Here is a 24,298-nt window from a genome sequence, read left to right as displayed (position 1 = left end):
TTTCCTCCACCAGCTGAACGCTGTTGACTTTGAAAGCATCGTTGCTGGTGTGTTTGAGGACACGTGGCCCCCGGCAGTAATCGATCACTTGGTGAGAGCCGTGAACTGGGACACGAAGCAGGCTGAACTTGGCAAAGACACAAACACACAATGAGAAAATCACACCTCACCACTCATATGAACAAAATCCACGTCGATCAGTGTCAAACGCTGGAAAAAAAGCTGTTTCAAAATATGTAATGTCATCGTCGTGCACAACAGTAACATTTTTTTAAAGTCAAAATACCAAAAAGGTTAAAAAAAAATGCCATGGAAAAAAAGGTAAAAAAATATTAAGTCGAAAAGTGTTACAAAAAACAAGTTAAAAATATTAGCTCCGATTTTTTTTTCAAAGTCTAAACACTAAAAAGGTAAAAAAAAGAAGAAAAAAGCTATAAAAATATATGCAAGGTCGAATTTTGAAAATGAAAAGGTCAAAAAATGCCATCAAAAATACAAGAATGTAAGGTCGAAAAGAAAATTCAAAAATAAGTTCAAATATGTTAGGCTGAAAAATGTTTTGATACAAAATATGTGAGGTCGTAAAATGTTACGGGGAAAAGTAAAAATATATTAGTTAAAAAATGTTTTGAAAAAAGTAATTGTATACAAAAAATCTAAATATATTTTGAGAAAATATGCACATTTAAAAACGTTTTGAAGAAATGTCATTAAATAATAATAATTTATTTAATTGGAGACACATCTATTTTTTCGAGTAATCCTGTTACACATTGGTACAGTAGATGGCGCTGCGCCCCTTAAAGTCAGTGTTGCAATCCCACAGAAACCGCGAAGAAGATACACTATTTGGACTACAAACTGCTAGTATCGTACTACAAGTACACACAACCCCGCGGATCGTCCTCCGGTATCCCGTGAGCCCCTCGGTGAGTCCGTGACCTCGGCAGCACAGGAAGAAGAACACGCCGCGGCGCCCGCTCACGCTGTCCCGTTGGTGGTAACTGGCTGGCTAACTATCGCTCGGTTGTAGATCATGGCTGCTTCCAAGCCAGTCGAGCCGCAGTCCGGGACCGGACTCCCCCGCTGGCAGCTGGCCCTGTTGGTCGGGACCCCGATAGTCCTGGGGGTCGGGGCGGTGTACCTCTGGAACCGCGGCCGGACGAAGGACGGCAAGCGGAACGGGGAGCGCAAGACGCCAGAAGGCAGCGCCAGCCCGGTGCAGGGCCAAGACGGCGCACCCCCCGCTAGCCGAGAGCAGGAGAACATGGTAACGTTACCGGGATGGCTACGTCCTCCTCTCATTAATGTCACGGTCCCGCGAGTGTCCCCATCGGCCTCGGCGCCCCGCAGGCACGTTACCGAATTAACGGGTCATTTACATCAAAGTGCCGTCAAGGACACCGGCTGTCAGTGACAGCTACGCTCAGCGGCGAGGCGGCGGATTAGCCAGCGTTAGCCGCTAGCCTAGCTAGCTAAAGTTGGCTAACCTAGCTAGCTATCAGCTAGCCGCTAGCTAGCTAACGCGCTCCAGTGTTAAAGCAAAGGCACGTTTGACACAACGTTACGCGTCTTCTGCTAAACGACTTTATGTCACATGCATATGTGTATGTGTATATATATAATTACAATAGTCCGATTCACCAAATGTTGTAATTATAAAATACTTTCTATATCAACCGTACACACTGATCAACCTTCGTGTAAATCCACGCACACTGTCTTATTTATATTCATCCATGCGCGTGCACTAATTGAGCAGCACAACGGTCCGCGTGCACGTGGACGTGTTATTAAAGATACGTGTGTTGCTCATTGGGGATTTTTAATAAAGGTTAATATAATATTTCTGTAGGTCTGGCATGTGTTGACTCCTCTCATAACTTCCAAACGTAATATCAAATATATGGACCTTTTATAAACCTTATTATTTCAAGAGCTGCCCACGTCTTACATCATTAGTCCACTTCAAATATTTCTTAATTCATTTAGTTATGTTTGTCATGTTGAATGATTTATTGATAAGAAATGTATGCAAACATCTTTAACTACTGTTAATAATAACCTTTATCCATACGGAACCTTTTTGAAATCCCACTTTACAAAGTGCTTTGACAGACAAAGCAAAGAAAGAAACTCAAATTGAACCCTGATAAAACAGATTGCGCAATAACTAATGCATCAAATTCATTTATTATTATTATTTATTATTGAATTTCTGTGATTTTTGTTGTTGTTGGGAAACGTATTGTTTAACAGACCTGTAAAGTCTGTATCGGCGAGCAATTAGTTGTTAAAAACATATTAGTTGTTAGTCATTTATGAATATCTTTTGTATGATGAAAGTCCTAATTGTTATTACGAGGTCATGAATGTGAGAAGCAGAAAAGAAGCAAGTGTTTTCCCTGACAGTCCCTGACTTCTTGTTCTCAACCCGCTCATCCAGAGTCCGTTGGATCGAGCCCAAGCAGCCAAGAACAAGGGAAACAAGTACTTCAAGGCCGGCAAGTACGAGAACGCCATCCAGTGCTACACGGAGGCCATCGGCCTCTGCCCCACCGAGCAGAAGAACGACCTGTCCACGTTTTACCAGAACAGAGCGGCAGCCTACGAGCAGCAGGTGGGTTCCGCCTGACGGTTGTGAATCGATGAAATACACACCTGACGCGCAGCAACGGCTCCCTTACGAGGGATGTGCACGTCGGCGTTGTGTCCGTAATGAGATGTTTGGGTGTTATTGATGTTGCAGTTTGGGACACTTTGTCCCTCTCTAAATGTCTCCAGAGAGATTCACATCCATGCAGGGGACTCAAATGTCTTCACACCTTAATGCAGCGATCAGCTGGTCAATGAGTTGCAGGTTCTTTACTAATCATTTCCAACCTTTCCCCCTTCGTGTTTGACTGAGGGGGTTTTCCACAGATATTATATAAGATTCTTCTCAAAAGTCAGTGTTTTACTACAGTGGATGGAGTGAACGCTACGCTCACGCTACATATAACTGATGTTATTCATCTATTCTTGAAAGACACCAGAGCAAATTCACAAAACCAGCCAGTTTACCTGACAGGGGACGGCTGCCTCTGAATCGGTCCCTTAACTATCAGTCACACAATGTCCCTGCAAAGATCAAAGATAACAGATTTAGATTCTTTCAGATGTATAAAAAAAGTCCACATCAGAACATCACGTGGCTCCATCTGATGTAGTAACGCACGGATGCTCTGGAGAAACACTTTCACATCACTGCTCCAACTAAAAGAATCGCGTTTGTGCTTCCACGCGGATGCTGTTCGGTTTATTACTTTTGTATCTTGGCTTCATTTTGAAGCCTTCACTGCTGTTGCCAAAGCTTCGTACAAACGGATGAAATGAAACTGCCGCTGTTACTCTCATCGTAGATGAAATGGACAGAAGTGGTTCACGACTGCTGTCAGGCCGTGGAGATGAATCCTCGCTACGTGAAGGCCCTGTTCAGAAGAGCCAAAGCGCTGGAAAAGCTAGACAACAAGAGAGAATGTCTAGAAGGTGGGAGACTTCTTTCACTTAACTCGCAATGCATTTCTTTTCTTTTAACGTGCTGCGCGAGCGTTATTCACGGCGCGTTTTTGTTTGCCTGCAGACGTCACAGCGGTTTGCATCCTCGAGGCCTTCCAGAACCAGCAGAGCATGTTGCTAGCGGACAAGGTGCTGAAGCAGCTGGGGAAGGAGAAGGCCAAAGATAAATACAAGGTACGTCGTCCACCCTGTGCCCCGTTATCACTGCTGGGCTCAGCCCCCCTTTTTCTGATACCAGGTCCTTTTCCCGCTGAAGATAGCGCCACCTTTAGTGTGTGTGTGTGTGTGGGGGCCGCCTCATCTTTCAGACCCGTTGTAGGGCGGCTGTTTTAATGAGGATCAACAACAAAAAAAGCATGCGAGAAGTTTGCCTTCAGGACTCTTGTTTCGGCTAAAAACCTTCTTGGTTACGTTTTGGCAAATCATAGACAGTATATAAGAAATGTTCGCAATCATCGGGTACCGAAATCGCTCCGCCCTAAAGCAAACACTCCTTTATCGGATGAAGTCCGTGAAGGATGTCCCAGGTCATGCTGTGACCAATCAAATCTGCAGCGTTTTAACTCCAGCTTCTGCTATCGGCTCAGCCCGCTTGGAACGTCGGCCAATGTGGTGTGAAAAGAAGCACCAGGTTCTATCCACAACTTCTGCAGGCAGAGAACCGAAGAAGAGCGAGCGGCGCAGTGGACGTTCCGCATGAGGGACGTGTGATTCTTTACTGTTCGTCTCACTGTGAACTCGCCTTCGTCTTCTTCTTTAGAACCGCGAGCCGATGATGCCTTCGCCTCAGTTCATCAAATCCTACTTCAGCTCCTTCACCGATGACATCATCTCACAGCCGCTGCAGAAGGGCGAGAAGAAGGACGAAGACAAGGACAAAGAGGGCGAGGCGGCTGAGGTCACTGAGAGGTCAGACAGGCTTTCTTTTATGAATTGAAGCTTTGTAATCTTGAGGAAAAAAACAAAATCCACCAGATGACAAAAAATATATCAGATTTAACTGTTTCCCGGTGAAAAGTATTCAGCAATTTTAAACAAAGTATTCACTTCTGATCGGCTCCCTCGCGCCTTCAGCTCCGGGTACCTGAAGGCCAAGCAGTACATGGAAGAGGAGAACTACGACAAGATCATCAGCGAGTGCACCAAGGAGGTCGACTCCGGGGGCCGATACACCGCGGAGGCCCTGCTGCTGCGGGCCACCTTCTACCTGCTGATCGGAAACGCCACCGCCGCCCAACCCGACCTGGACCGGGTGATCACCATGCAGGACGCCAACGTGAAGGTACGGACTGGTACTGGGTGCCGGACAGGCGGGGCTGTAGACTGGCAGCGTGTTGCTAACGCGCCGTGGCCTTAGTGAGGCGTCTCGCACGTCTTTGTTTACCCGTCCGAGGTGTTTTCCAGCTACGAGCCAACGCTCTGATCAAGAGGGGGAGCATGTACATGCAGCAGCAGCAGCCCATGCTCTCCACGCAAGACTTCAACATGGCCGCCGAAATCGACACGAGCAACCCCGACGTCTACCACCACAGGGGCCAGGTGGGTTGACCAAGTTAAAGGTGCAACGTGTAAGATGTTACCTGAGGAACATTCAACGGATGAATACTACTATGAGGAGAATGTGAAGAGGTTACAGAGATGGTGTCCGCTGGCGTCTAGCACGCTGTCTTGATGTGTTGGTCTAAAGTCGATCTTCCCTCGCAGCTGAAGATCCTGCTGGACCAGGTGGACGAGGCGGTGGGAGACTTCGACGAGTGCATCGTGCTGAGACCCGACTCCGCTCTCGCTCAGGCCCAGAAATGCTTCGCTCTGGTCAGTAGTTCGGCCGGAGATCTTTCTTTTTTTTTTTTGAGAAGCGCTCCGCTGCCTCCGGATGACGCGCTGAGGTTCTTGTTCTTGTGTCCTTCAGTACAGACAAGCGTACACAGGAAACAACCCGTCTCAGGTCCAGACGGCCATGGACGGCTTCGAGGACGTCATCAGGAGGTTCCCCAAGTGTGCCGAGGGCTACGCTCTCTACGCTCAGGTGCAGGGCCAGAAACCGCCCTTTTGGCCCGTTTGAGCCGCACAGTTCAGACGGGAAGCAGCGGCTACATGTCTTGTTCCTTCGGTGTCTTTCAGGCTTTGACCGATCAGCAGCAGTTTGGGAAAGCGGACGAGATGTACGACAAGTGCATCGTGCTGGAACCAGACAACGCCACCACATACGTCCACAAGGGGTGGGTCACGGTTCCATCGTACCTCGTTGTTTTGAGTCACGGGTCATTGGGCAGAGAAAATCCGGTTTTACTGAACAGAGCCTGAACGCATCATACAGGTCCTCTTTAGTGGTGTTGTAAACAAACCGCCTGTTGTTAAATGTTCAATACGTTTCCAGTTTATTACAGCTTCAATGGAAACAAGACCTTGACTTGGGGCTTGAACTCATCAGCAAGGCCATCGAAATTGACAACAAATGTGACTTTGCTTATGAGACCATGGGAACCATCGAGGTTCAAAGGTGAGCTGAGCAACCTCCACACCGATGTCACCTGGTGTCTCTCTGGGTTGCCCAGGTAACCGCAGCGTCTCTTCTCCTTCCAGGGGGAATCTGGACCGGGCGATAGACATGTTCAACAAGGCCATCAACCTGGCCAAGTCCGAGATGGAGATGGCCCATTTGTACTCGTTGTGCGACGCGGCGTACGCGCAGACCGAGGTGGCGAGGAAGTACGGCCTGAAGCCGCCGACGCTGTAACGCCTCGCTTGGATTCCCGTCGCCAAACTGGACCTCCGTCGCTCCACCCAACTACGTCAACATGCAACTTCGCTTCTGGTTTGCAAAAAAAAAAAAAAAAAGTACTGGATGATGAAAGGAAAAAGTAAGACCCCTGAGATAATAGATATATATAAATAAACAAATGTGTTTACATCACATCAAAGGGGGTTTCAAGCCTTTTTGTTGCCCAGACACTTACATGGAAGTCCATGTATTCCTGTCTAAATTAATAGTAACTATGCGACATGTAAGTGAACTGAAACCTGCCCAGTTTGTTGAAAACTGACTCTTTTAAATCTACAGAGATACTTTGAGAGCTTTACGTAGTTTGAATGTTCACTCGTTAATTTTTGCGGATCTAAAGTGTTGATGTTTCTGTTTTTCCCTCCTGTCATGTGTAACTACGCTATCGGTTCTGAATGCAAGATTAAAAGTATAGTCCAACGTGAAATGTGTGTTTGTAATGCTGGAGTTGTTCCCATGGATACGGGGCTACAGAGAGGTTTAGTTTTTTTTTTTTTAATCATGGGACGGCCTGTTTCCTTATTTTCACCACCTCGGTGCAGCATGCTCACTCTATGAATACGTGCACGTGCGACGCTCGTGCATCTTGAACACTAGGAAAACCCAACGAAGGCCGACTGTTTGGGGGAAAAAACACTTTTGATTAGAAAGAAAACACGTCTTTAGTTTTTTGGAAATGTGATTTTTGAATTGCGTCTTGTGTCAGAACATAATGTCACAAGGGATTGGATATTCAGTGTTTTTTTTTCTTAGCTTGTTCTTAATAGGTTTTTTTTTCTATTGTAAATGTTTATTTGTCATGTCTCATTTGACAGAGCAAGAGATTGGTTTTATTTTTCTGTCCTTTTCAGATTTATATTCTCATAACAAGCCTTATTGTTTCTAATCTCATGCATCTTTTGAGTATGAAGCGTCCGACCTTGTTCTCAAGTAGCATCCCTACTTTGTATGAATGGAAAATAAAATCAGCCACCACTGCTAAATGTTTGTAATGTTTAGAAAAATACTAATATTCTTTGACGGGAATTCATTTGGCGCTGGTTACGGACACATTTTCCCGAACGTGTGGCGAACGCTTCGTTCCAGCTGTTGACAACTTCTCCATGAAACCTTTTGAGAATCAAGCTGCAAGAATGTGACGTAATAATCAGCAGATAACTACATAATATTGGCTGTTCAATTGAAACGACACTGACGTTCATCAATATTTGTGGGGACCAAAGTGAAAGCGAATCCCTAATAAAGATATAATTCCTGGAATGAATTTTGATTGCGGGTTTCCTTGTTTTTTTTGATTTTCTGTTAATGACTAAAAGTAGAAACTTTAAAATACAAATGTGGAGCTGAATAGTACGTCTCCTTTCAGTGTGGACTGCCTGCTTAGTATTTCTATTACAAATATATTTACATGTTAATACATTTATTGTAGCTAATAATAGTCAGAATAAAATACGAGTAATATCAACACATGTAATATCTAGACATCCGATCAGTCACGCGCTAAAGTGGCTCATCGGTGACATCGATCAGCGAGGCGTTGTGCGACACGTCGGCCGTGTTTACGGCACGTGACGTGTCTCCGTCAACACAACGATGGCGGATGCCGCGGAGGAAGCGCTTCAGGGCAGCTGGTGAGTCCCTTTGCTGCCTCGCCAGCTCCGCCGAAGGCGTTTGTCTCGGTTGTCAAACAGCTCCGCCGCGTTGGCCCGACGGTACGTGACGTGGAGAAGCTAAAGACGTGTCGGCTGGCGGCGGATGCTGACCCGAAAAACCGGCCCGGACGCCGTCAACGCTGCCGCTCGGCAGCTAGCCGGCTAACGTTAATTAGTTGGCTCAGAAAAGGCAGCAGCGCAGTGAGTGGAAGATGGACACGAGGTTTCAATTAAGAGCCGCCGACAATGTTTTGTGTTTTTATTTCTATTTGCCTTACTTTTATTTATCGCATCAACTCGTTTAAAGGCAAAGCTTAAGCTAACAACGGCTAGCTAGCGGTAGACAGCCGGTGTTCTGTCGAGTTCTGCTTCCCTTTAAACCAGAACCCGACCGTTCCTGTCACGTGACTGCGCTGCGACTTGAGTAGCGACGCATTGAGTTCCTGCTTTCGTGTGTGTTTGTATGAATATATGCGTAAATATTTGTGGAATTAACTTTTTATATGTGGGGGGGAGAGAGAATGTAGGCAGTATATGTGAAATGTAAATAAATAACGGATCATAATGCGGGAAGCATCTGTCGGTCATTCTGGGTCCGACGTGTTTAGAGTGACATTTATATTCATGGCTTCTTAGTGTTTCAGAGAAACCATCGCCTTGGTCTCAGTCCACTGACGTTTCTTTAATTCATTTTTATATCATATTAATGAACACAGGAAACTCTGTTTTACCAATTTTGTTGATTGAGGCCGGACTCAGCTCACAAAATATGAATTTTTCATGGATACATGTCACCCATAAGAAAGCTTGTCTTTGCTTGTATGAATATTTCCAACTTGTGTGTGCCTGGCCCTCCTCAGGGACCAGGATCTGGCCGAGGCTCTGGACTCGGGCGGCTCCGACATGGAGATGGAGCGAGGCATCAACCAGGACAAGGAGCACTCTGCTCAGCACAGGGCCAAGATGTGGAAGGTGAGAAGAAGCCCGACTGACTGCTGTTTAAAACATATACACGTTTATTAGTTAGGAGGAGGAATGCTGCTGGGAGTGGAAAGGCTGAAAATAAATGACCTTTCCCAGACAAGTCAACAAACTGGAAAGACCAGCGTCTCCGGCACAGATAATATGAATGCCATGTCTGTGCGACACACCCGCATTCATGACATCACTTTGGATTAAAAACAACATACCTGCGACATATTTTAAACCTCATTCATGTGGACGAACTCCGGTCGGTTCGACGTTGGATGAGCAGCAAACACCTGTTCATCCCTTGCTGTTAATACTTTAGAGTAATGGTGGTGCTGTTTGTATTACAAAAACATGGTGGCAATGCAGGCTTCTGTTGAGGTCATTTTCACTTCTCAGAACAAGGGAGTTGTTGTTGCTGCTTCCTCCATTGTTTGTTCTCGTTTGACATTTATAACCACTTTATAGGCAGAAACCCGTGTGCTACTTTGTTCTCTTCTGTATCGACATCCAAAGCATAAACCAACCAGCTCGTAAGTGGTGCAGCAGGGCTTCTATTTGTTATCTGCTAAATGAATGAAGCTATTTGATTTGGTTAATAAGGTTTTTAGGCAGATTGCAGAGGCTCCTGTTTCATTCGGCTGAATATCACGTCCGCCCGCGCGGCGACTTCCCCGCGGATCAGATCTTCACGAGTGCAGCAGAAGTCCGCTCGGCTGACTGCACGTCCGTCTTGTCCTCTGCGCCGCTTTTGACTTCCCGTTTCCTCTCGTCAGATCGCTCTAAATGTCTCCGGCAAAGGAGACAGCCTGTCTCCATGGGACGGCGTCCTCGATTTACCGGAACAAACCGTCATTCACAACCGCAGCCAACAGCTGATCGGTGAGTGAGCTCTCCTCTGCGGCGCGCTCTCCCACGAGCGAGCCGCCGGCGCAGGTTCGGATTTAGCGTTTAAAGCATCAACGTTACGAACGAAGCCCCAAACGGCCTTTTACTGCACCGTCGGCGTTAAACCTGCGATGAGCTCCTTCTGCATCCTGTTTGTGACTTTGCTTTGCTTTCGGTTCCTGCGTTAAGACCAGCTGGACGTGTCGGAGGAGGAGAGGCGCGACACGGCGTGCGACGTGGAGTCCGTCATCACGTTCTACTGCAAGTCGCGCAACATCTCCTTCAGCCCCGAGATGAGCTGGCCGCATCTGCTCAAACCGCTGCTGGGGCTCCAGCTCCCGCGCAGCGACCTCTACAACTGCTTCTACGCCGTCATGAACAAGCACATCCCCAGGTGAGCGCCGCCCTCTGCCCCCCCCCCGTCGCCCCGCTGACCTCGCGGTTCAGGAATCGGCGGAATCGGCCGCGTTGGTTTTTGACGCGGAGGGCTGACTCGTTCCAATCCGTCTCTCAGGGACTGCGTAGCGAGCGGCCGGCCCTTCCACCTGTACAGACTTCTGCTCCAGTACCACGAGCCGGAGCTCTGCTCCTTCCTGGACACCAAGAAGATCACGCCGGACTCCTACGCCATCAACTGGGTTCGTCCCTTCGCCGCGGCTGCCGCTCGTCCCGGCCGCCGTGACCCCCCCCCCCCCGTCTGAAACCCCCCTGTGTTTCCTTTGTAGATGGGCAGCCTGTTTTCCAGCCACTGCCCCCCCGACGTCACCCAGGCCCTGTGGGACTGCTACTTCCGGCTGGCCGACCCCTTCCTCATCTTCTTCCTCATGCTCATCATCCTCGTCAATGCCAAGTACGCGTCCGCTAACAGGCCGCGGGCTGGGAGGCCTCGGCTGTGATTTCTAACGCGTGTCTTTGTCTTGTTTTCCTTAGAGAGGCCATTCTCTCACAAGAAGGAGACAGCAGGGAGGACATCATCAGTAAGTCGGCTCGAGCTGTGCGGCGTTAGGATCCGATCCGTTCGCTTTAATGCCGTCGTCAGGCCGCACGTCACTGCGGAGCTGCTGAACAAAAGTATCTGCTGTTAAACGAGACTTCTCTGTCACAGAGATGCTGGAAGAGTCTCCTTCTCTTCTGGAATCGGAGGACGTTGAGGATTTGTTTTCTCTGGCTCAGTATTACCAGAGCAAAACCCCTCTGTCTCTCAGGAAGGTAAATGTCTTCTGTTCGTGTGGGATGCACAGAGTAGTGATGTCACACACACACACACACACACGCATTGTCTCAGAAGCCATCGTTGTGCGTTTGCTGTTTCCCGCCCTGATAGATGAACCAGAATCTGTTTGGTAGCAGCCTGGTGGCTCTGAAAGAAGAGGACACTGATCTGAGTCAAGCGTTGTGTCTCCCCGTGTCCGTCCCCGAGATCCTGCAGGCCAACCAGCTGCAGCAGGTCAGTCGCCACGTGAGGAGAGAGCGAGAGAGACGCAGTGTCACCGTGCCGGAGGGACAGCGGTTTATGCAACACGCGGCTTTCTCTAAAGCATCTGAATGTTTACGTGCAACAGCTGATGTGTAGAACGTCTCGTCTTGTCACTCACAGGACGGCGTGCGTTTCTTCGTGGTGGACTGTCGGCCCGCGGAGCAGTACAACGCCGGTCACCTGTCCACGGCGTTCCACCTGGACTCGGACCTGGTGAGAGGAGACGCCGCCGTTGATGCCGCGCGACCTGGACGTTTACCTCCCGAGTAACGCGCGTTCTCCTTCCCTTCTCCCGCTCTCAGATGCTGCAGAACCCCTCCGAGTTCGCCCTCTCCGTCAAGTCCCTCCTGGAGGCGCAGAAGAACTCGCTGGAGTCGGGCTCGGTCGCCAGCGGGGAGCACCTGTGCTTCATGGGCAGCGGGCGGGAGGAGGAGGACATGTACATGAACATGGTGCTGGCGCACTTCCTGCAGGTCAGCGCGCCCGACGGGAAAGCGCCGCCATTCCCATCGGCTGTTGTCATACATCTGCTCCGCGCTCGGCTTGTGGTTCTGGCTAATTTAAGGTTTCCTGTTGCAGAAAAACAAAGAATATGTCAGCATCGCTAAAGGGGGATTCATGGGTGAGTAGATGAGGATAAATAATGTGGCATTGTTGACATTTTTTTATTAAAAAAAACCACCAACCTGAGATATTACTGCCGATCCACAGTATTTTATTCAAAATGATGAATATATTTTATATTCTGAAATGATATATGGTTTTTATGTTTAAAACACTTTTAAAACGGGGGGTGAGATTAGCACCGACTGGACTGTAGAAGCCTCTTGAGAGACGAGTGTGTTTCAGCCCTTCAGAAGCACCTGGTGGACATGAACATCGAGGGCCTGGACTCTTCCTACCTCCACTGGATCGTCAGCACATCTGGATCCCACGGCGGCCTCAGCTCCGCCGATGTAAGTCTAGGCGTTTTGTGAACGGTTACGCCGAAGCTCTCTCGCCGAGCGGCGATTAACGGCGGTCCGCTCCGCCCTCAGGGAGAGCTCGGCGGCGCCGCCGACGGGAAGGGCGTCAAGTCTCTGGTCAACAAGATGACCTTCGCGCTGAAGACCAAGTCGGTGAACGTCAAGGAGAAGATGATCAGCTTCATCGAGAACACCTCCACCCCCGTAGACAGGTGAGACCCCCCCCAGGTTTTTCTGCTACAGCAAAGAGTATTTTATGGGTTTAAGAAGTCCGTCATTAGTGATCAGGTGCAGCCTTTTGTTACGCAGCAGAAACGTCTCACTGGCCTTGTTGTGTGTTTTAACGGGAGCTCGCCTTGTGCCCTGTCCCACGCCAGAATGTCTTTCAATCTGCCGTGGCTAGAGAAGGTGGCTGCACATCGGTAAGAGACCTCGAGGGGCGGGGAGACGGTCGTCACAGTGACGCATGCTGAGCATCTCCCTCTCGTGTAGCAGCCGGGAGACGCTGGAGACCCGACACACACACACACACACACACACACCTCATGCTTTCCGACTAGCCGAGGTGTTTCTCTGCTGCCGTCGGTCAGCGAGCGTCTTCAGATGACAGCCGCTCGCGGCGCTCTGCAGCCCCGGGTGTCATACGCGGACTAATCCGCCTCTGAATGTCTCGTCTAACCTTCTCCTTACATCTAACAGCGGGCGGTGGGTTTTTTTGGGGGGGGATAAACGAGGTCCCCATCCCTGTTTGTGGGGCAGCTTTGCACTTCGGTTCCTGCGCGTCCTGCGCTCGCTGCTGAGGCGACGCCACAACAAACCACCGTGTTGTTTCCTCGTCTAGACACGTGAGCTGCAGCGACCGCGTCGGCAAAGCGTACCGAGGAGTGAAGCCCGTCTTCAGCATCGGTGACGAGGAGGAGTACGACACCGGTGAGCTGGGAACACGGAGCGTATAGCCGTATAACCTGGAGGGTTTTCTTCTTCATCACGACGCCTGGTCGTTATAACGATTTCTTCAGGTTATGAATGAAGGATGCATCTATCTATCTATAAGAAAGATACCCTATTAGAACAATGTATTATCAACATATCCTGTTTTACATGTTGAGAGATGTTTTTAATTAAAACAATAATGGTTTCACATTCTGATGACATTTACAAGAACGAAACATGTACCTCCCCCCCTCCTCCCTCCTCCCGCCAGATGAGATCGACAGCTCGTCCACGTCGGACGACGACCGGAAGGAGATCGTGAACATCCAGACGTGGACCAACAAGCCAGACGTGAAGCATCACATTCCCTGCAACGAGGTGAAGGAGACCGGTCACATGTTCCCCAGGTGAGCCGCATTTGAAGCAGAGTGTCGTTGAACTTGTTTGGACGCGGACGAGGACGTGACCGCGTTTGTCCCGGCAGCCACCTGTTGATCACGGCCACGCACATGTACTGCCTGCGGGAGATCGCCTCGCGCAAGGGCTTCGCCTACATCCAGTCCAGACAGCCGCTGAACTCGGTGGTGAAGATCACGTCCAAGAAGAAGCACCCGGAGCTCATCACCTTCAAGTTCGGCACCAACAACTCGGCCGGCGTGGAGATCTCGGCGGTCGAGAGGTGCGGACTTTTGTTTGTGGCGCTACTAAAATGATGCCTTTTTTAAAGGTGCAATGGAACTTCTTTTTGAAATGCAGTTATTTCCTTTTCCGTTTGATGAGAAGATCGATGACTAATAGTTTGTAGGTTCATATTTACCTCACAGGAGTGGTACAAATGGGTGTCAAACTTTCCCTTTAAGTGCTTTAACTTGGCTCCTCTTTCCCTCCTCCAGATATTTGATACCCAACGCTGGCGACGCCACAAAGGTCATTAAGCAGCAGATCATGAAGGTCCTCGACGCTCTGGAGAGCTCGTAAAGACGGGGGCGCAGGGGGGGCGGGGACACAAACTGTAAGGAGAGTCTCTGAAACCCTCTGTCCCGCTGCACCCCCCCCCCCCCCCCCCCCGCCGCCGGACAGAACCCGTGCAGTGTGGCCCGGGAAGCCCCGTCTGTCGGTGTGTTTTCGGACGCGGGCGGACTGTGTGTAGAAACACTTTGGTGCTCCTCCGGTGGTCCAACATCCTCTCGCGTTAACTGAAAATAATATCGGTTGTCCTGTATGTGTTCTTCAGTTTGCTTTTTCAATGCAGTGCAATTCTTCTCTGGCGACCTGCATCTGGCCGTAAGGAGCGTGGGGACGACCCGCTCAGCCCCCACAGGACGGCGCTTTTGTCTTAAAGGGAGACCGGCGCTCTGACTCCTCCGCCGTCGGTGTTTTACTTCACAGCGGTTTGTAGAAACGGGGAAAGAATCTTATCGTTTTCATTTCAGAATCTTTGCACCTCTTTACCTTTTATGTCAGACAAGGAACTAAATACACCAGACTCCATTCACGAAGGCAGTGATTATACAGAGAGGGTTGACTGATCTACTCATGTATCCATCATCTGTTAGTGTTTGTGTGACTTTAAAGAATCTAAACTAAGCCTTTTAAAACACTACAGTCACACATTAACCAGCCGGTGGCTTCAGCAGTAGATCAGAAACTCCAGTCTTCTCAGAAGTAAAATTGTTGTTTTTGTGAATGGAGTCTGGTGTGTTTATAGAGGTCATAGAAACCTGCTTCATGAAAGGTAAACAAGTGAAAAGATTGCGTATAGCGTTCACTTAAACTGATATATATAAATCAGTTTATGTGTCTGAACTACGTCCACAGCAGAACATCACTGCTCCATCTCGTGTAGAACGACACCGACTGTGGAGGAGAAGCTCTCTCCAAAGGATCCTTCCTTAACAATCCCCATTCTGACCCGTTCTGCTGTAAACGGCCGCAGCTCGGTGTCTCGCTTGACCTCTCGGATGCGTTTAAAGCCGATGTAATGATCACGCTTCTAGTTAGGAAGTGACCACGAGTCATTCAGCTCAAATATTAACATCTTCTGGCCTGTGACAACCTCCTGCTTCTCACCCGGTTCATGTTAGGTTCAAGACATCCCGTGAGAATCTGGGGATGTCTTCCTCCACAATTTGGTGAAATACCCCTTTTTCTCGTAAATCGACCCCTTTCAGAGTAACCCCGCCCCCGCGGACCTGTTTACGCTTGAATCCAGACATTATTTAAACCACTTTGGTCCCCGACCGTCTTATGAATCTGGTGTTTCTTTCCGCCTCTCGTAGCATTCCTTGTACTCGGCGCACTGAGCTCAAACTGTGTGATATTTTGTCGTATTGATCATCTTTACGTGACGCGGCTGAGGACGTCTCCACGAGTCCAAATGCGACATGTCTAAAGTATAATTTAAAACTTACTGTACTGCTATTATTTTCTAAGTATTTTCTGATTTTAATAAATGGAGATAAATCGACATGTTGAAGTTTAGTATTGTTATGGGAAATATTTGTATATTTGGATAGTGATTACATTATAATACAAAAGAGGCCGTTTACACAACAATGTTTCCGATAAGTTGCAGATCATCATCCTGTGTTCAAATGCTAGAAAGGTAATTACTCAAGTAGAACATTGGCTTCTGTACTGTGATGTTTTCTCAAATCAAAAACTATATTTGAGTGTATAGATACACAAGGGTTTTAAATCCGACCCCGAGTTGATTGGACTGTTAAAAGGTGGGCGGGCTTACATCCACGAGTGACAGCAGAGACGCGCCTCTGACGCCAATGTGCCGGCATCAATTGAAGGACGTCATGATTTTTGTTATTGGTCGGTAGAATATATTATTAAAAAAGTGCAGAATATCTAACATGGTCAAAAATGTGGTCTTTTCATCAAGTAGTATTTTGATAACATGCTTTCTTTGTGCTTCCAATCCACGTTTTGCAGCCCAACGCTGCATTGTCTCTACTGTCCACCAGGGGGCGACTCCTCTGGTCCCATAGAAGTCTATGAGAAAATGACTCTTGATTTATTCCCTCAGTAAACATTGTAAACGTTTATGATCTCTAGTTCCAAGCATTCTTCAATACAGATGGATGTTGATTTAATTTGGCATAGAAGTGCCTCATATTTTACTGTGACCCTACCGGTGAGCAGGATCTGTCTCGTTCATGTGAATCAGTACTTCTGGCTACACAAATAATAACTTTACACTGGTGTCTTTTTTCTGGGTGCTGTAAACACACACATGTGGAACAGGAAGCGTGTGCCTTGTTTAAACCGGTGACGTAAATAAGATTTCTGACAGAATCACAGCAGCCAATATGGTCATGACTGACTTATGTCTTGAGCCTCAATGTATTAAAATAAAGGTCCAAAAATACCAAATGGCTGTTTTGTAAAGTATAAATATGAAATACTTAATGTTTATAATGAATAAACTCTACAAGCATGAGGGAGGTTAATGTTTACGTTCATTCCCACCCGTAGAAAGTACATTCACGGATTGGCTGCTGAACCCCACCCACCTACTGACGTCACGCTGCCTCTAAACTTCACAATAATGTTTCCTAATTTTACATAAGCTCTAGCTATTCGTCCCAGAGTGGCGAGAAGATGGAAGAACAGATCACTTACATCCACGTACGTTCATTACTATCGTTTTTTATCGTTTTGTTGTGTTTTAGAGGACTTTCATGACCCTGCTCTGAATATAAACTCTTATTTTGAAAAACCAAACGGTCATCCGGAGTCGCTTGGCTGGTCTGCTGTCTGGACCGCGCGCGCAGACATGGCTGCTGTAGCTAAAGCGATGTCCAGTACGTATGTCACTCCTTTAAAGCTTTACCGCAACAACAAGCACGTTAAACCAGCGCTGTCTTGTGTTTCCCAGAATTCCGTCTGGCGGTGGTCCAGCTGCACGTGACGAGCGTCAAGGCGGACAACCTGAGCCGAGCGCGGGGACTCGTGAAGGAGGCGGCGGGACGAGGCAGCCAGCTGGTGCTGCTTCCGGTGAGGGGGGGGGGGGGGGGGGTTCTGCACCACGTTCTCTCTCTTTAAAGTCTCTACAAGGAACTAAGGAGTCCTCCAGCAGAGACCAGTCCTCCGAGGACAGACCCAGATCCTCCAGCAGAGACCAGTCCACTGTGGACAAACCCAGGTCCTCCAGCAGAGACCAGTCCACTGTGGACAAACCCAGGTCCTCCAGCAGAGACCAGTCCACTGTGGACAAACCCAGGTCCTCCAGCAGAGACCAGTCCTCCGAGGACAGACCCAGGTCCTCCAGCAGAGACCAGTCCTCCGAGGACAGACTCAGGTCCTCCAGCAGAGACCAGTCCTCCGAGGACAGACCCAGATCCTCCAGCAGAGACCAGTCCTCCGAGGACAGACTCGGGTCCTCCAGCAGAGACCAGTCCTCCGAGGACTGACCCAGGTCCTCCAGTAGAGACCAGTCCTCTGAGGACAGACCCAGGTCCTCCAGCAGAGACCAGTCCACTGTGGACAAACCCAGGTCCTCCAGCAGAGACCAGTCCTCCGAGGACAGACCCAGGTCCTCCAGCAGAGACCAGTCCACTGTGGACAAACCCAGGTCCTCCAGCAGAGACCAGTCCTCCGAGGACAGACCCAGGTCCTCCAGCAGAGACCAGTTCTCCGAGGACAGACTCGGGTCCTCCAGCAGAGACCAGTCCTCCGAGGACAGACTCGGGTCCTCCAGCAGAGACCAGTCCTCCGAGGACAGACCCAGGTCCTCCAGTAGAGACCAGTCCTCCGAGGACAGACCCAGGTCCTCCAGTAGAGACCAGTCCTCTGAGGACAGACCCAGGTCCTCCAGCAGAGACCAGTCCACTGTGGACAAACCCAGGTCCTCCAGCAGAGACCAGTCCTCCGAGGACAGACCCAGGTCCTCCAGCAGAGACCAGTCCTCCGAGGACAGACCCAGGTCCTCCAGCAGAGACCAGTCCTCCGTGGACAAACCCAGGTCCTCCAGCAGAGACCAGTCCTCCGAGGACAGACCCAGGTCCTCCAGCAGAGACCAGTCCACTGTGGACAAACCCAGGTCCTCCAAAGACAGACCCTGCTGCAGTAGAATGAGAGTTTTTCTAAAGGGACCCGACATGGACACTAGATGAAAGTTCTTTCCAGTGACCTTAAGGCGAGCATGCTGCTTCCTCTAATGGACGTCTCCCTACGGGACTCTAATGGACGTCTCCTTACGGGACTCTGAAGGACGTCTCCTTACGGTACTCTGATGTGTTTCTTTCTCAGGAATGCTTCAACTCTCCGTACGGGACCGGCTTCTTCTCTCAGTACGCCGAGCGGATCCCAGGGGAGTCCACCCAGCTGCTGTCGGAGACGGCGAAGGAGAACCAGGTGTACCTGGTGGGAGGTGAGGGAGACGTCTCACACACCACAGAGGAAGGACCGGATCTCATGTTCTGCTCCACACTGGAAGATGTGAAAATGAGTCAGATTTAGTTTGTCTTTTTTATTTTATTTCATTTAATATATATGTTATATATACATATATATAATATATGTATATATATGTGTGTGTATATGTATATATTTGTGTGCGTAGCTGATGTTTCCCTGGTTCTCCAGGCTCGATCCCGGAGGAGGACGGGGGGAAGCTGTATAACAGCTGCACTGTGTTCGGACCCGACGGGGAGCTCATCCTCAAGCACAGGAAGGTCTGTGACCACCTCATTGATGAAGATCCCTTTATTGATCTGAAGGGTCCCTCTGCAGGACAGTCCCTCCGTCCCTCATGTCTCCTTTAATTAAAAGATCCACCTCTTTGACATCGACGTTCCGGGGAAGATCCGCTTCCAGGAGTCTGAGACGCTGACGCCGGGGGACCGTCTGTCCACCTTCCAGACCCGTGAGTACCCAACCCTCCCCTCCAAAGGTTCTCCCGCCTCCGCCCCCCCCCCCCTTTAACCCCTCCCCCCCGTGTCCTCGCCACAGCTTTCTGCAAAGTGGGCGTGGGCATCTGCTACGACATGCGGTTCGCCGAGCTGGCCCAGCTGTACAGCAGGAGCGGTGAGCCGGCTGCTTGGATCCTCTTGTTGAATGAGAAGGTGTGATGGTTGGGGGGGGGGGTCGTCACCGGTTGGTCTCTGTGTCCTCAGGCTGTCAGCTGCTGGTTTACCCCGGAGCCTTCAACATGACGACGGGGCCGGCTCACTGGGAGCTGCTCCAGAGGGCCCGGTGAGAGACCCACATCACGTAACGTTGGGCGTCCAGAACCTCCCAGAGGCTTTTTGTGTCGTGTGACCTCGGGCCGTGTCCTTGCGTCCCTTTCAGGGCGCTGGATAACCAGCTGTACGTGGCCACGGCGTCTCCCGCCAGAGACGAGGCGTCTTCATACGTGGCCTGGGGCCACAGCAGCGTCGTTAACCCCTGGTACGCCGACGAGCAGGAGCTTCCTCCGGCCACCTCGTCTCCTCTGTCCTTGTTTCCTTTGCATCATTCTCAGCGCTCATATTGAGAAGAATCAAGGGATTGACGTTCACTGGCCGTTGGAAAGATGGAAGATAATGTTTGTTTGACGTTATTTGTAATTAATGGAGATTTTTGCCAAACGTTTTGGAAGAAAGCAACTTAATCTAAATTTTAAAGCTGCTTTAAATTGTTGAGATACAAGGAGAGGAAAGCATCATATTTAATACCTTATCAATATAGATATATATATCCAGACTCTATACATATCTATATCTTTTATTGGTAAACATCTGCCACTCTTGGCCAATAAAGTTCAGTATAAAGTAGCATCAATTAGCATTTATCAAAGCTCCTCCTCTCTGTGTTTCAGGGGGGAAGTGATCTCAAAGGCCGGACCGGAGGAGGCCGTCATCTACGCCGACGTGGGTGAGTGGAGTCACGACCTCTGAAGATGACCCCCCCCCGTCTTCTTCGTTTCTGTGCTCTAACCCCCCCGTGTGTGCCGGTCTGACCTGATCCCAGACCTGCAGTACCTGGCCGACATCCGGCAGCAGATCCCCGTGACGGCTCAGCGGCGTGACGACCTCTACGCCGTGACGTCCCTGCCGGGAGCGGCCAGCTGATCACGTGACGTTCTTTACTTCCTCTTTAGCTGTTTGCATCGTTTGCCAAGTAAAAGCTGCAGATCCACCGTCAACTATTTCAATAATCAATTATATCCGGCTGAATAATCAACATTCTGTGATTTCAGCCTTTGAATGTGAATTTTTCTTGTTTCTTTTTCTCCACTGGCCCAGAACTGAATATCATTGAGTTTTGGATTAAAGACGTTTGAGGATTTCATCTCGTCAAACACTGCTGGACGTGTTAAAGTTGATTAGTCATAAAATAATCAGATCAGATGAATCGATGAGGAGTTGCTACATCAGATATTTTAATCCAGTTGATATTGTTTATAAATCGAAACATTTGTGGTTCCATGATGAAAAACAGTGGCAGAAATATTTGTCTTTTTTCAAAAATAAGATTTATTGATTCAAATGTAAATTGTGGTATTTTCAGTCATGATGTAAATAAATCATCGACGGCCGTTTGAGTGTCTTTATTGAAGCTTGAATCGGTTACTCCCTGCCGTCGCCGCGGGCGACGACGACGATCAAAGTTCTGCGTTTCCTCGAGTCAGGAAACGTTCACACGTCGGTCTCCTTCCTCTCCGGGGTCATGGCCTCCTCTTCCTCTTCCTCCTCCCGCGGGTTTCTCCTCCTGTATCCTGAACCAAGAGCAAACATTCCTCATATGACAACAACGCATGTGCTGCTTTATTCTCACACAATAACCTCCATGATTGTATTTGATCTTTTATCAATGATCTGATTGCTGGATCAGTTTGTGCCTGATGAAGTGAACCGGATCAGAACCAACGGGATCAGAGGAACGAGAACGTTTAGTAGAAGGTCGTCATCACGCGGCTCGGCCTGATTCTGATGCAGTCGGTTGAACTCGACAAATCATCTTAACGCCTCTTTGATCCGTTTCTAAGGACGAGAAGGTCGAGTCCACCAACGCGGGTCCCGCCCACCTCTGTACGGAGGCTCCTTCAGCGACTCGCGCCGCCTCCTCCGGCTTATCCGGTCCAGGTGGATCTGGTAGACCACGCCCACCGACACCATGACCCCGACCACCGCGCACAGAGCCGTGCTGAAGATCCACATGGCCTCCGACGCCCTGCTGGTCACCACGGGGGTTCCCCTCACCGGCACCAGGCCTTGGCAGCGACAAGAGACGCGCGGTTAGCAAACGGGCTTTTTATTCATTTATTTTGGCGCCGAGCGGGTCACGCACTGCAGGTGGACGTCAGGTTCTCGCCCAGGGCGGCGTTCTCCACCACGCACGACACGCTGGCGTCGTCGGAGACGTTGAGCGTCAGCCGGCTGGTGACGTTGTAGAGGAGGGAGCGCGGGAGCGCCGCCGCCAGCGTCCACACCGAGCCGCCGGGGGGGTCCTCGGTGTCGTTGAGGAGCCAGTAGACGGCGGGTTCGGGAAAACCCCCGCTGGAGTGACACCAGAAGGCGGTCTCGCCCCCAGGCCCCGCCCCCTCCTCCCGCCGCAGCGCCGGGGAGCTGAAGCTGGCTGCGAAGAAAAAAAAGGGGGGCCGGGAGAGACAAGCGTTAGCTCCCTTCGGGAAGCGCTCGAGACGACCACTTCCTGTCCTGCGCGTGTGGAGGGACACCGACCCGCCGTCCTGAGGCACGTGGCGCACAGCTCGGCGCCGCTTTGGTTCCCCCCCGAAGTGACGAGCAGGCTGTAGTTGACGGGGCGCTCGGAGGCCTCCACCGCGGGGAGCTGCAGGGACAGGTTCCCCGTCAGCGCGGCGTCCCCCGGGGTCGTGGCCCTGTTGACGCTCCATTCCTCCACGTCGCCGTCGTCCATCCACGCCGACCTCAGCACCACCTCCTCGCCCCTCCGCCACGCGATGCTGACGTTCACCGCGGCCACTAGCTGGGGGAGGACGCAGGGCAGCGAGACCAGCTGTCCGACTATACCGAGGACACAGTCGTCCTCTGAGGAGAGGAGAGAGACAGGAAGGGAAGGGTTCAGTCTAGTGGAGAGAAGACAAGTTCATTTACGTGAGTTCTGGACAATCTGTGCTGGTGGGGGGGGGGTTCTGTCCACTCTGACTAAAGTGGTAGCGTCTCCGAGCACCAGGGTCCCTTCAGAAAACCCCTCATTCTACCGCAACAGGGTCCCTCAGTGCCAGATCGGGTTTGTCCACGGTGGACTGGTCTCTTCTGGAGGATCTGGTCTGTCTACGGTGGACTGGTCTCTTCTGGAGGATCTGGTCTGTCTACGGTGGACTGGTCTCTTCTGGAGGATCTGGTCTGTCTACGGTGGACTGGTCTCTTCTGGAGGATCTGGTCTGTCTACGGTGGACTGGTCTCTTCTGGAGGATCTGGTCTGTCTACGGTGGACTGGTCTCTGCAGTCCATCTTCTCTCTGATGGAGAGCGACGCACACGTTTCTCACGGCTCTGCATGCAGCAGCTTTACTGATGTTATAATGTTGTAAAGGAAAAAAACGTAATACTACACAAAGAATGTGCCCGTATGTGAGAGCATGTCCACGATGGGGGACGTTACTCATATGAGGACGGGTGAGGTCATGTACATATTTGATGGACTGTGAAGAAAAACGATACAGTTCAAACAAGCAGTTATCTGGAAATGACAATACATCTAATCTAAACCGCCTCTTCGTCGACAGGAAAAGGACGTGACATGTCCCAGAAAACACTTTGGTCTTTAACGTAACATCTTATTTTGTTCATATGTGGAAACTGCACTAAAATCCTCCTGATACAGATTAACTGAATGAATGAGGAAATGAAAGCGCGCCGTGTGATTGGCTGGGCTGCTGTCAGAGGGAGGAGACTGTGAAAGAAACTCCAGGTTTATTGAAGAAAACCGCTGATGTTCAAAGGCTCAGTTACCATGGTGTCTGAGCCTGAGCTTTAGTTACCAAGGTGACTGAGCCTGAGCTTTAGTTACCATGGAGACCGAGCCTGAGCTTTAGTTACCATGGAGACTGAGCCTGAGCTTTAGTTACCATGGAGACTGAGCCTGAGCTTTATTCCCCTCCCTTTGTGAAACAGACAAGCCAGAGTTTCCATCATCTCAGGGTTCACAAACTCTGAGTTTCCACTAAACCCGCTTCTTGAAACGGACCCCTGGACTAAACTGAGACTGTTTCAGAACCAGATAAAAGTTCATTGCAGAAACCTAAAGTTATAAAGCGCAATTAAATGAATGGTTATGTGCATACAACATGTAAAAGTACAAAAACAATTAGTGAACTTTATTGACAATAATTTAGCAGACACTGATGACGGCTTTTTCCTTTTAAATGATTTACAGTAATAATAATAATAATAATAATAGAGAATGTAATCTGGAGGTTTGGTCACTTTCTCACTATCTTCAGCAACTAAACTCTTGCTGGAATCTTCTAAAAAGAAACTGAACGTGCACGATGTGAATATTTCCGTGCGTGTGCTCGTGTCCGCGTCAGTCGTCTCACCCAAACCGGCGCAGAAACCCAGGAAGCTGAGCAGCAGCCCGCACCGCCACGCCGCCGCTGCGCGCGCGCTCCGTGCGCCAAACGCGCAACTCCGCTGCGGGGACGCTTCCCCCCTCCGACCGCAGAACGCAGACGGGCCCATCGCGGCTCCTCCTGCCGGGCTCCTGTGCCGCGGCCCCGCGCCCGACGGGCACACCTCTGTTGCACCCCCCTGTGACGTCACAGTCGGTCACGTCGCGGCTTGTCGAGGCATCCGCTCCGGTCGTCGGCGTGATTTGACCCAAACATCGCGGAACGGGGAGAACTTCGCGGGAACTAGTGTGATGAAGTTAAAGGCCCGCAGACGTCCCGCGGAGAGGCTTCTGCTGGAGGTGTCCGACCTGTCTGTCCTGCTGCTAAGGTGGAGCACGCCCACACGGCGTGACGTCATGGCAACCACCATGATTGAACTTGTACAAACGGGAGGAGCTGGGGGGGGGGGGGGGCAGACTAGTCACACCCTGCGGAGGTAAATTCTAGTGCTCAGAGCCCACAGGCACCAAAAATACCAGATTGACAC

General features: G+C 50.0%; 4 protein-coding genes across 10 annotated transcripts; 3 read left to right on the top strand and 1 right to left on the bottom strand.

Annotated features, from left to right (window-relative positions):
• Positions 1–765: 765 nt before the first annotated feature.
• Positions 766–7,604, top strand: tomm70a (translocase of outer mitochondrial membrane 70 homolog A (S. cerevisiae)). Its single transcript, XM_040184545.2, has 12 exons — positions 766–1,270; positions 2,447–2,620; positions 3,402–3,528; positions 3,623–3,732; positions 4,319–4,467; positions 4,633–4,840; positions 4,963–5,097; positions 5,263–5,370; positions 5,468–5,584; positions 5,680–5,777; positions 5,936–6,058; positions 6,142–7,604. Exons 1-12 carry the CDS (start codon positions 1,037–1,039, stop codon positions 6,293–6,295), a joined length of 1,737 nt encoding a protein of 578 aa, XP_040040479.2. The 5' UTR covers positions 766–1,036; the 3' UTR covers positions 6,296–7,604.
• Positions 7,605–7,849: 245 nt separating this feature from the next.
• tbc1d23 (TBC1 domain family, member 23) lies at positions 7,850–16,087 on the top strand. 5 transcript variants are annotated; one of them, XM_040183634.2, is made up of 19 exons: positions 7,850–7,971; positions 8,853–8,964; positions 9,738–9,843; positions 10,039–10,243; positions 10,364–10,487; positions 10,575–10,699; positions 10,780–10,826; positions 10,955–11,058; positions 11,174–11,296; positions 11,447–11,539; positions 11,629–11,799; positions 11,906–11,948; positions 12,176–12,282; positions 12,364–12,503; positions 12,669–12,713; positions 13,133–13,221; positions 13,496–13,631; positions 13,709–13,903; positions 14,118–16,087. In XM_040183634.2, exons 1-19 carry the CDS (start codon positions 7,934–7,936, stop codon positions 14,200–14,202), a joined length of 2,088 nt encoding a protein of 695 aa, XP_040039568.2. In that variant the 5' UTR covers positions 7,850–7,933; the 3' UTR covers positions 14,203–16,087. The 5 variants fall into 5 exon arrangements, with proteins under 5 accessions (XP_040039568.2, XP_040039569.2, XP_077964852.1 ...); XM_040183636.2 differs by having other exon boundaries at positions 7,925–8,193; XM_078108724.1 differs by lacking the exon at positions 7,850–7,971 and adding an exon at positions 8,190–8,215.
• A 746-nt stretch (positions 16,088–16,833) lies between these two features.
• Positions 16,834–20,755, top strand: nit2 (nitrilase family, member 2). 3 transcript variants are annotated; one of them, XM_078108727.1, is made up of 11 exons: positions 16,834–17,039; positions 17,114–17,232; positions 18,487–18,607; positions 18,823–18,911; positions 19,009–19,102; positions 19,189–19,263; positions 19,353–19,431; positions 19,528–19,626; positions 20,036–20,091; positions 20,188–20,292; positions 20,463–20,755. In XM_078108727.1, exons 1-10 carry the CDS (start codon positions 17,012–17,014, stop codon positions 20,286–20,288), a joined length of 861 nt encoding a protein of 286 aa, XP_077964853.1. In that variant the 5' UTR covers positions 16,834–17,011; the 3' UTR covers positions 20,289–20,292; positions 20,463–20,755. The 3 variants fall into 3 exon arrangements, with proteins under 3 accessions (XP_077964853.1, XP_040039565.1, XP_040039564.1); XM_040183631.2 differs by having other exon boundaries at positions 20,188–20,337; XM_040183630.2 differs by having other exon boundaries at positions 20,188–20,755.
• Positions 20,670–24,153, bottom strand: LOC120823557 (uncharacterized). Its single transcript, XM_040183626.2, has 5 exons — positions 23,740–24,153; positions 21,900–22,226; positions 21,508–21,795; positions 21,245–21,430; positions 20,670–20,935 (listed from the first exon to the last, which is right to left on the bottom strand). Exons 1-5 carry the CDS (start codon positions 23,879–23,881, stop codon positions 20,856–20,858), a joined length of 1,023 nt encoding a protein of 340 aa, XP_040039560.2. The 5' UTR covers positions 23,882–24,153; the 3' UTR covers positions 20,670–20,855.
• Positions 24,154–24,298: the final 145 nt, after the last annotated feature.

The sequence above is a fragment of the Gasterosteus aculeatus genome, chromosome 8, assembly GCF_964276395.1.
Source record: "Gasterosteus aculeatus chromosome 8, fGasAcu3.hap1.1, whole genome shotgun sequence".
NCBI classification, from domain to species: domain Eukaryota; kingdom Metazoa; phylum Chordata; class Actinopteri; order Perciformes; family Gasterosteidae; genus Gasterosteus; species Gasterosteus aculeatus.
This window is presented reverse-complemented; position numbering and strand designations above follow the sequence as displayed.

Excerpts from the sequence above, each read along its gene's own strand:
- tomm70a (XM_040184545.2), top strand. The coding sequence starts at position 1,037 with ATGGCTGCTTCCAAGCCAGTCGAGCCGCAGTCCGGGACCGGACTCCCC. Across the intron at positions 2,621-3,401 it reads CGGCAGCCTACGAGCAGCAG|ATGAAATGGACAGAAGTGGT; the intron begins GTGGGTTCCGCC and ends CTCTCATCGTAG. Across the intron at positions 5,778-5,935 it reads ACCACATACGTCCACAAGGG|TTTATTACAGCTTCAATGGA; the intron begins GTGGGTCACGGT and ends ATACGTTTCCAG.
- tbc1d23 (XM_040183634.2), top strand. The coding sequence starts at position 7,934 with ATGGCGGATGCCGCGGAGGAAGCGCTTCAGGGCAGCTG. Across the intron at positions 10,244-10,363 it reads ATGAACAAGCACATCCCCAG|GGACTGCGTAGCGAGCGGCC; the intron begins GTGAGCGCCGCC and ends TCCGTCTCTCAG. Across the intron at positions 13,222-13,495 it reads CGAGGAGGAGTACGACACCG|ATGAGATCGACAGCTCGTCC; the intron begins GTGAGCTGGGAA and ends TCCTCCCGCCAG.
- nit2 (XM_078108727.1), top strand. The coding sequence starts at position 17,012 with ATGGCTGCTGTAGCTAAAGCGATGTCCA. Across the intron at positions 19,264-19,352 it reads CCAGCTGTACAGCAGGAGCG|GCTGTCAGCTGCTGGTTTAC; the intron begins GTGAGCCGGCTG and ends CTGTGTCCTCAG. Across the intron at positions 19,627-20,035 it reads AGCAGCGTCGTTAACCCCTG|GGGGGAAGTGATCTCAAAGG; the intron begins GTACGCCGACGA and ends TCTGTGTTTCAG.
- LOC120823557 (XM_040183626.2), bottom strand. The coding sequence starts at position 23,881 with ATGGGCCCGTCTGCGTTCTGCGGTCGGAGGGGGGAAGCGTCCCCGCAG. Across the intron at positions 22,227-23,739 it reads GGGTTTCTGCGCCGGTTTGG|AGGACGACTGTGTCCTCGGT; the intron begins GTGAGACGACTG and ends TCCTCTCCTCAG. Across the intron at positions 21,796-21,899 it reads CACGTGCCTCAGGACGGCGG|CCAGCTTCAGCTCCCCGGCG; the intron begins GTCGGTGTCCCT and ends TTTTCTTCGCAG.